We start from the raw sequence: 10,709 nt of genomic DNA, 5'->3' as shown, positions 1-10,709 counted from the left end.
ATATACTTGAATGAATAATTAAATTTATAATATTATTTTATAAAAATTAAATCTTCTTTTTTTTTGTTATATTAATAAAAAAAAAAATTTTTTTAAATAGTTTTTTATATGTATTATTTAGTTGTTATGTATTAATGTTATGGAAATAAATTTACTTAATTTATGCGCTTAAAACATAAATAAGTATTTAATTTTAAATGAGATGACATTATTAAATTAAGCAATATATAAAGTAAAATTAATATTTCTTAATACAGTGCACATTTTTAATCTTCATTTTATAATTAGATCCTAAAGTAATCTAAAGAAACTTTTTAAAATATTTTTCATTGATAATAAAAATGTATAAAATTCAAATATCACATTTAACAAAAGTAAACTTAAAGATAATAATTAAATTTATTATACAATAAAAGCTACAATTGTTGAGATGAATAATATGTAATTTTAAGTATTGTAAAATAAATTTTCCTTATCTACATTTTTAATTATTATGCTTTTTATATCTTGACTATTATATAATTTTTTTTTTCTTATGATTTTTAAAAATTTTCCATTCTTATAATAGACTAGTATTTATTATTATTATATTTTTTTTAGATTTTTCTTTTAACTCTTCAATGATTGTAACATAAATTATTTTTAAATTTACTCTTCTTCTTTATAACTGTCCTTGTGTGTAATTTTATTACCAAAATATAAAAATCAAGACATTATGATTTATTATATATCTTTAGATATTTTTTATTTTTAGTATATCATTATAAAGCAAAATAATTAAAGTTTATATTTTTACCATAAAAAAAAACTTTTTATAGAAGTAATAATCTTCTTTTTTCAAATATATGCAATATTTTTACATTTCTTTTAATTGTAAATTTTACTTCATCGGTTTTAGGGATGTATTTGTAATTGTAAATATAATTATTTTATGCAGATTAGTTAAAAAAAAAAACTTAATTTATCAACACTTTATTAAAATATCATGTAAATATATGTTTTTTTTTTCTATTAAAATTAGATTGATTTATAAATTTAAATGTTAATTATGTAAAGATCTAAACATATATATTTCCTGCTTTTCATATTTTTTTAAAAAAATATATTGTTTTTCCGTATTATTTTAAAAATCTTTACAAATGAAGTTTTTTTTTTAATTTTTAATTTCCTTGTTTTAAAATTAAGGAAAATAATTGTTTATTCTATCATTTCTTTTTATTCTATTTTAATAAAACCGTAAAATATTTTAAAATATACATTATTTAATTTTCACATAAGCTTTGGAATAGTAAAAAAAAATTTTAAATTAGTAAAGTCTTTTTTATATCATTAAAACTATTACAAGTGACAATTAATTTTGTCACATTTCCATCCACACTTTGGTACATTTCATTTCTATAGATAGTTATTTTTAAAAATATCTACTAAGTCTGACATTTTTAGATAAGTTGATATCATCCAAATGCAGGTTTTATTTAAATTACACTATATAAGTATATTTAATTTAATATTCCCAATTAAGTTAATAAAAATATAAAACATTACTTAGAGGAAGAAAATAATTTGAGTAAAATAAAGTCAGCATTCCAGTTCATTTGAAAGATAACAAAAAATTTTAAATATCAATTAGCTTGATGCCAATTTTTTAGTTTATTTTTTTTTGTATTTTCTTTTTTTCTATTTCCAGTAATTTTATTTTCTTAATTAAAATATTGAAGTATTTTATTTTGATAATACGATTTTTTTTTATTTTTTAGTCATCATAGTCTTTTTTTTTTTTTTGTTTATAATGACTAACCATAGTATTTAAACATTCTCATAACAAACAATATACAACTAAAAAAATATAAAGTTGTTATTAAATTTTTATAAATCTATAGAATTTTTAAAATTAACAATTCAATTTTAAATAGGTTTTTAGGTAATAAATAATGTAGATAGGAAGAATAAAAACTTAAAAGGTAAACATTATGAAATATAATACAAAAAAAATTTATATTATATTTTTATAAAAGTTAAAAAAAATAATGTAACACAACATAATGTAAATAGTTTAAAAAATAAGACTTACTTTTGATTAAATTAAGACTAAAAAAAAGAATAAATAACTAAAAAAAATACATATAAATATACATAAAAAAATATTATATATTATAATTATATATTTTTTTATTTTGAAAAATATTATACATCTATGAGATTAGATAATTACAAATTTAATTTTTTTATTATTATTATTATATAATTATTTATTTATGCTATATTAATGGAACATTATTTGCAAAAATTATCATTTTTTTTTTCACAAAAGTAATATTATAAAGCATGAATCATATAAATATTGTCATTTTTAGGAGTAAGCCTCTTCAATATACCATAAATATATGTCTTGTAAGCAAATGATATTACAATAACATCAACATATCATTACCAAAAGGCGCCATCATTATCATGCCCTTTTTCATTATAAAGAAAGCCATATGCCATAAAAGTGAGAAAGGAGTTAAGTCAGTATAGCATTTGTTTTCAAGTAAAACAAATATTTCGTGCTAATAAATAAATATTTTTTTTAATATATATTGTAGTGATAACATTTCTTAAACAAATTTTAATTTTTTTTTTAAATTCTTATTTTTTTTTAAAAATTTTTTATTAGTTTAAAAGATTTTTATTTTAATAACATTAAAATAATTAATTTTTGTTTTTAATTTATTCAATTTTATAATCTATTATATATTTATTAATATATTTTAATAATATATTTAATTAATTATCATTAAAAGTTAATTTCTATGAATTAAATATATAAATATTACCGATCATAAACAAATATAAAGTTTGTCAGAAATACATTTTAATAAATTTAATATATTATTAAAATGGCAAATCGACATCCTACTATATAGTCATTACTTGTATTATTTTTTTTTACTAATAGTTTCATAATTCTAGAGTAGCAGGAATTCAATTACTTCAGTACTTTTAAAAAGTCATATATTTTAAATATTCTAATACCCTGTTATATATTCACCAAAAATAGGGCTTATTTTGTCTTTAATACCACTTCAAATATTCAAAGAAAGAAATAGTTGAACCTACCGAAAGTTGGTTTCTATATTTCATAAATATTTTCTACTTCGAAATTTAATATATTTACTTGTGGATATTAATTATTTATTTATCTATTTAACTACATATAAAGATACTGAGATTTTAAAGAAAGCACACCAAAAATATTGTATGTAAAGTTTTCAATTTTAAAAATATATAGATATACTTATATATATATATAATAAGTTATAGGTTCACTTATATAAAAGAGAATTAAATAAGAAATGTTTAAAGAAATAGTATTATTATTAAATAAAAATTTAATGTCAAAAAATAAATTGACAACATCCGTTTCCTTATTATTTTTTATAATAAATATTAAAATTGTCAATGGGATAAAATGTTATTGTACAGATGAAACATGTTCACCTTATGGTGCATGTGAAGCAAATTTATGTTTAGTTGGTATAACAAAAAATACAAATTCAGTAATAAGAACGTGCGCAAATGATGTTCGTATGCCATTAGGTTGCCGACAACAAGTTGATAGTAAATGGTCTGATTTATGTGCTTGTGATCAACATTTTTGTAATACATTTTCATATCTTAGAACACAATCACGTAGAGATACTGGACCTAATTCTGGATATCATGATATTCAACAAAAAATAGGTCCTGATATATCAAGTGATGATGCATTAGTATTTCAAAGAGTTGATACACCAGATTATGATTTTCCCGGTTTACCAAATCCAAATGCACCATTATCAACAAAAACATCTTTATTAACACTATTGTTAGTTGTTGTACCATTATCTGTGGGAGCAGCAGCTGTTATTGTCGTTGCATTCAATTATTATTGTCATTTATGTTAACTAATTAAAATATAAATGAAAATTAACAAAAAAATAAAAATTAACAAAATGTCAGTCAAAAAGAACATTTTATTCTGAATACATTTTTTTTTTATAAAAACAATATATATAAATTAATGGTTAAAATTTAATACTTTTTAATGAAATATTTTTTTTTATGATTGATGAAAAAACATATAATTGCAATGTGCCTGTTAAGGAAGTTTAAACAATAAATGTGCCTTGTAACTTTTCACAAATTTCCAATGAAAAATCAAAATGAAGAAAAAAATATATTGTTATCAACAAAAAAAAAAAACAACATGCAAAAGTTGAAAAAAAAATCTTAAAAAGATCTTGTGATTACTTTATTAATTTATACTAATAAGTATAAATTATTCAATTATTATTTTCCTAATTATTTCTTTTTTATGTTTATTAATATATAAATAATTTGTGTATACTGGATTTATTAAATTTTAATAAATTATAATTAATTACGATTAAATAAATTTTTTTTTATAGTTATATGTTAAATAATAATAAATGATAATTTTTTTAAATGTTAAGAAGTATAAAATTATATCATGAAATAAATATTAGAAAAGATATATTTACTTATTTATTTATTCTTGAATAGTAAATGTATTATAAATATAAGATAAAATGATTTATGAAATTATAATGTTTTTAATTATTAGATTGACTTTTTTTTAAAATTATTATAATTTAACTAATTAATTCATCATATTTTAAAGACTGTATATGATAAAATTTAAATGTATGATACTCAGTAATTTTATAACAAATTATAGCATAATTTAGATATTGCATGTCAAAATTGCGTGTTAGTTAATTTACTACAACAATAATGAATACTCTTTTTTTTTTATTATTTATGCTAAATTATGATTTGTTTCCTATATAATTTTAATACATAAACACACTTTTAAATATTTAATGTAAAAACTAATTTTTAATTTATGAGATATTTTTTAATCAATAGTATTCATTTTTGTCCTTTTTATGCTAGAAGGTAAAAATTTTTTTCTATATTTCCAATATAATTATATTCATTTTCTTTATTATAAGTTTATAAAATTATATATTTTACATATACATAAATTTAAATTATATCTATGTTTTTTATCACACTATAATTTAAGTACATATTAAAATAAAAAATAATAACTTTACTAAAAAAAATATATTCTTTTAAAGTGCACAGTATTAATTCATTGTAAAAATATTATTTTAAATATAAATTCTTTAAAATTAATGTTTCATATAATTCAATATTTATTACCATATAATTTTCATCTTTTATCAAAAAGATAAAAATAAAGTTTTAAATCTTTGATATTATAACAATTAAAAAATTTTATTGTACCATTAAAAATTGTCTTAAAGAAATAGAAAAAAAAATATTATAATACAATTTTATTTGTTTCCATAATCTTTTATTTAAAATACAATCTTTTTGCAAAGAATGTTTGATTTTATTTTTAAATTTTGAAGAATTAAGAATATAAAAAGTATTTGTAGCTAATATATTTCTTAGTAAAAAATAATTTTGTATTTGAAATAAGATTCTTAATGCATAATCAATTAACATTATTAAGCTTAAGTTAAATTCTATTATATATTGAATAAAAAAATTTTTATAAGTTTTAAATATTATTTTACTTTAAAATATATATAAGATTTTAATCTTATAATATTTTTGAAAAAAAAGTATTAATAATAAAAAAAAAGATACTACACAAATAAATCATTTTTGTTTTTTTAAAGAGTACAATAATTATCTGTTTTTTTTTTTAATTTTCCATTATTGCAAACATTATATATTCAAGGACAAAAAATTATTTTTAATTTAAAAAAAATTGTTAATAGTTATTATAATTTGTTGATAAATTTTAAATAACGTTAATATATTAAACAAATTTTTTAAGCATTTTTTTTGCAACAACAGCTACATTTCTCATTTGTTCAATTTCTTTTTTCCAACCAGTATAATAATCATCAACCATATATGGTAAATCATTTTCTTTACAAAATTTTTTAACAAGTGGCATTACCTTACTTAAATTATGACGAGGCATTGTTGGGAATAAATGATGTTCTATTTGATAATTTAATCCACCCCATAACCAATCTATAAATAATCCTGGACGCATATTTCTAGTTGTATAAAGTTGTAGACAAGCATATGTCTCAAGAATTCTATCACCAACTAAAAAAAATAATAATGTTAATTATAATTAATTAAAACATACAGTTAAATTTATCTGTTGAGTAATGATTATATGTAACAACATGTGCTAATAAAAATCCACCAAATAATTGAGATACAAAGAAAAACATTACACGAATTTCCCAATTTGGAAGGTAATATAATTGAATAAATGTCATAATCCAATGTCCTAATAAACCTATTTGTTCATATATAGCTTTTTCTCTATTACATTTATAAAAATGATTTGGCATAGCTACAACAAATTGAATTGATTGTAAAAGCCAACTTAATCTTAAAAATGGTAATCCTATACTCCAATATATATGTTGATATGGTAATAATAATGCTGTCCAATGATTTAAATCTATAACTTTAAGATCACTAGCAACAGTAGCCCAAAATGGTAATAAATCTAAATCACCATCTCTACCAACAATATTTGTTGCAGCATGATGAATATTATGTTGTTCTTTCCAACCACCAGATGAAAAACCTTGTAAAAAATTACCAACAATATAAGATAATATATCATTATACCAATGATTTTTAAAATGTTGATTATGAGCATATTCATGGATCATCCATCCAAGTTGTTGCCATGCTAATCCCATACATAAAGCTGATAAAATGTACCATTCTTTAGATTGTAAAAAATAACCCATCAAAATAATTCCAATTGCTTCAAAAAATTTTCTAATAAAAAATAAATTGTTAGCATTAAAATAACCCGCTCTTCGTACATCCATGCGAAAACGATTAAAATTTTTATTTATTTCATTACATTTTTCTTCTGTTATGTTAAATTCACCAATATTAATTTTATCAAGATATGTTAAAATTGCCTATAAAAAAATATAATTAAAAAATTATTAAAAAAATAAAAAAGCCACCTCAGGTTCTTCTTCAGGACCATCAACTAATGATGTTTTTTTCAATTCTTCTAATTGTTTGTAAGCAATTTTTGATCCTCCATGAAAAGTATGAAAAACAGTTGATGCATCTCTATTTTTATAAGTTAAAATAGCTGATCCACCAGGATGATTTTCTAAAAAAGATGTTGTAATTAAAATCCATTTTCCATCAATTTTCAGACGAAAATCAGATTTATCCAGTGTTCGGAGAACCATTTTTCTATAAAAATAAATTTTTTAATAAAAAAATATTTGAAAAATAAATGTTTGATATAAAAAAGCTAAATAAATATATAATATTACAAAAAAGATAAAATCTTTTATAATCATTTAACTTAAACCTTTTAAATGATAACGAATATTGTTGTATTATCAATTTGAACGAAATATAATCATCTGCACGTTATCATGATAAAAATGAACTATTTATTTTTAAGTCATGTCTAATATCAAGTTAATGATGTTAATTTCGTTCATCAAAAAAAATTTCTTATTCAAAAATAGAGAAAATATTATTTAATAAAATGTATATAAAAGTTTAAGGTATTGTTATAATTAGGAAGAAACTATTACACTTTGATAAAATATAAATATGGTGTGATATATATTTAAATGTTATTTTTATAAAAAAAAAATAATTTTTACTATAGTTTTATAATTTTAAAAGCTTTAGAAAAAAATATATAAGCATTTAATATTAGTAACAATAGTTAAAAAACTAAAAATATTAATTTTATTTAGTTGATATTAATATATTTTCAAAAGATAAATTGTTATTTTTATTATAAATGACCATTTTAAATTTAAAATAATACATCTAATTTGTTTATGATCTAATTATAGAAACAGCTAAATATTAAATATTTAAATTGAGCAAAAAAAAAGCTTTTATAAGTATTATATTTGTCAAAAATTTTATAAAAAAAATAAATTTTTGAAAAGTATATATTTAAATTTATTTATAAAATAAACAAAAGTTCTCAAAAATATTTAACTAAGAATATGATTACACTTGGAGTCAATTAGATTCGTTAGTGATAAAAATTGCTTTTTATTTTATAAAACTAAAATGTTGTACAAATTAATGTACAAAAAGGAAGATTATTAAAAGAAGTATATTTCAAATCAACTAATAAATTATATAAAAAGAGACAAAATTTAAAAAGTACTAGACTGTAAAAATTAAATTTATAATTTAAAAAAAAAACTTATGCTAAAAGACAACAATAATACAGTTATAAATAAAGTACAATCAATTTAAAATTAGACTAATATTAATATTCAAAAAAAAAAACTAAAATTAATTGACATTTTAGATTACCATCATATATCTAACAAATTATCATATTATAAAAGAAGTTGCAAATTTTACTTTAATAAAAATTGACATTGAACAAATTTAAAAGTAGAAAAAGATTAAAAAAAAGCAAAAATTTATATAATAAAAGACTAATTTTAATCTTTAAATTGTAAGAACAAAAAGATATTATTGATGACATTTGAAAATAAAAAGTAAATTTTAGTTTATAAAAAAGAATGAAACATATAAATTTAATGATAAAAATAGATTTTTTAACAAAAATATTTTAATAAGTAATTAAAAATGTTTTATCTAATCGTGATTATTAATTTATATTAAGAAAAGACAATATATAAAATATAATGTATTTTAGTTAGTGAAATAGAAAAATTGAATTATGATAAGGTTATTATATCTGTATTTAATAATCATATGAATCAAAATAATAATTTAATTTAAAATTATATAAAGCATTTTGATAAAATTTTTAAGAAATTGAATTTATGAAACCATATAAAAGACAATTTAAAAACTGTTATATCATAACTTTGAACAAAAAAGTATTTTGTTAAAAAGACAAAATAACTGTCTTAAAATTTAGACATATTTTATATAATTAAGATCGAATTATAGTCTATAAATCTTGAAGAATAAATATACAAATAAAACCAAAAAAGTAGTAAAATTTTGTAATAAAAAAGATTAAATAAATGTATTAAACAAAAGATTTTATATTTTCCAATTTAAAAAGTTATTTTGATATTATCATATAATGGAATAGATTTCAAATGTGTTAGAAAAATAATGTATTGTCTCGAAAAAGTTGTAATTTGTCTTATCAACCAAAATGGATTATTAAAACATGTTTCAATATATTATAAATATTAGGTTGTCTAAAATGAAATGTGTCTTTTTTGACGCGCGTTGCTAGCAGCTGATTTTAATTAATAACTAGCTGTGTTATAATGAAGGTAAGCATTTTGTTTGATTCTTATGATTCACCCTTACACAATAACATATAAAACATGCCAAAAATTAAAGTTTATAACTTTTAAATTTTAATTTTTCTAATATGGTTACCAAACGTGAAATTCGCATTCTTTTCCATTATGAGTACAAAAGAATGGCAAATGCTTTAAGAACTACTGAAAATATTAATAATATTTTTGGAAAGAACCTTGTAAACAAAACTACAAATTAAAGATGGTTTAATAGATTCAGAAAGGGAAATGAGAATCTTGAAAATGAAAACCGTGGAAGACCAAGTTTGGTCATTGATAACAAGGAACTAAAAAGCGCTATTGAATCCGATTCAAGACAGACCGTTAGAGAACTATCAGAAGTCTTTGGAGTTTCAAAATCTAGCATTTCCAACCACTTGGAGAAAATTGGGAAGACAAAGAAACTATATCAATGGGTACCTCACGAGTTGACAGAAGACCAAAAAAATCGTTGTTTTGAGGTTGCTTCTTCACTCATTTTGAAAAACAAAAATGACCCATTTTTGGAGCGCATTGTAACGTGCGATGGAAAATGGATTCTATATGATAATAGAAAACGCACTGGACAATGGTTGGACAAAAAAGAAGCCCAAAACAGTTCCCAAAGCCCCAAATTACCCCGAAAAAGGTCATGGTTACTGTTTGGTAGACTTATGAGAGATTTCTTCACTACGAGTTTATGAAACCGGGTGAAACAATAAATACAGAATCATATTGTGCCCAATTGAAAAAAATTTATCAAAAATTGCTTCAGAAAAAGCCCGCTTTAGTCAATAGAAAAAGTCTAATTCTACTCCATGATAACGCCCGCTCTCATGTTTCAAAGAAGACGCTCCAGAAGCTGAATGAAATGAATTATGAAACCCTCTCTCATCCAGTCTATTCTCCAGACTCCGCTCAAACAGACATCCACTTTTTCAAATATTTGGATCATTTTCTGAAGGACAAGATCTTCAAGAACGAAGAAGCAATAAAATCAGCCTTTGAAGACTTTATTGCCTTCAGAGACGCGAGTTTTTATTCTGAAAAAATAAATAAATTAATTTCCCGTTGGGAAGATTGTATTGCTTCAGGTGGCTCTTATTTTTAATAAAAATTTAAATCTTTCACTGAGTTATGCGCGTTTGAAAATTTTCTAAAAAAAGATGCATTTCATTTTGGACAACCTAACATTAAAAATTTCTGTTCTTTAGAATTATTTGATTTTATAAACATTACTTTTAATGATACTCATACATAGATCAAAATTTACCGTCTATATTCTAATAAAATTATAAAAATTTTCCATTATGTAGCTTTATGTAAAAATTTCTTACTATTAAAAAAACCATTTATTAATTGTTTCTTCCTTATATA

At 19.8% G+C, this 10,709-nt stretch overlaps 3 protein-coding genes across 3 annotated transcripts; 2 read left to right on the top strand and 1 right to left on the bottom strand.

The window, feature by feature from the left end:
* Positions 1–3,374: 3,374 nt before the first annotated feature.
* On the top strand, positions 3,375–3,926 carry SRAE_X000243300 (Hypothetical protein; the record flags this gene model as incomplete). The annotated part of the gene is made up of 1 exon (XM_024645647.1): positions 3,375–3,926. One exon carries the CDS (start codon positions 3,375–3,377, stop codon positions 3,924–3,926), a length of 552 nt encoding a protein of 183 aa, XP_024499909.1.
* Positions 3,927–5,839: 1,913 nt separating this feature from the next.
* Positions 5,840–7,268, bottom strand: SRAE_X000243200 (Fads2 protein; the record flags this gene model as incomplete). Its single annotated transcript, XM_024645646.1, has 3 exons — positions 5,840–6,138; positions 6,182–6,983; positions 7,032–7,268. 3 exons carry the CDS (start codon positions 7,266–7,268, stop codon positions 5,840–5,842), a joined length of 1,338 nt encoding a protein of 445 aa, XP_024499908.1.
* Positions 7,269–9,424: 2,156 nt separating this feature from the next.
* Positions 9,425–10,036, top strand: SRAE_X000243100 (Histone-lysine N-methyltransferase SETMAR; the record flags this gene model as incomplete). The annotated part of the gene is made up of 2 exons (XM_024645645.1): positions 9,425–9,532; positions 9,578–10,036. 2 exons carry the CDS (start codon positions 9,425–9,427, stop codon positions 10,034–10,036), a joined length of 567 nt encoding a protein of 188 aa, XP_024499907.1.
* Positions 10,037–10,709: the final 673 nt, after the last annotated feature.

The sequence above is a fragment of the Strongyloides ratti genome, scaffold srae_chrx_scaffold0000006, assembly GCF_001040885.1.
Source record: "Strongyloides ratti genome assembly S_ratti_ED321, scaffold srae_chrx_scaffold0000006".
Classification (NCBI taxonomy): Eukaryota; Metazoa; Nematoda; class Chromadorea; order Rhabditida; family Strongyloididae; genus Strongyloides; species Strongyloides ratti.
This window is presented reverse-complemented; position numbering and strand designations above follow the sequence as displayed.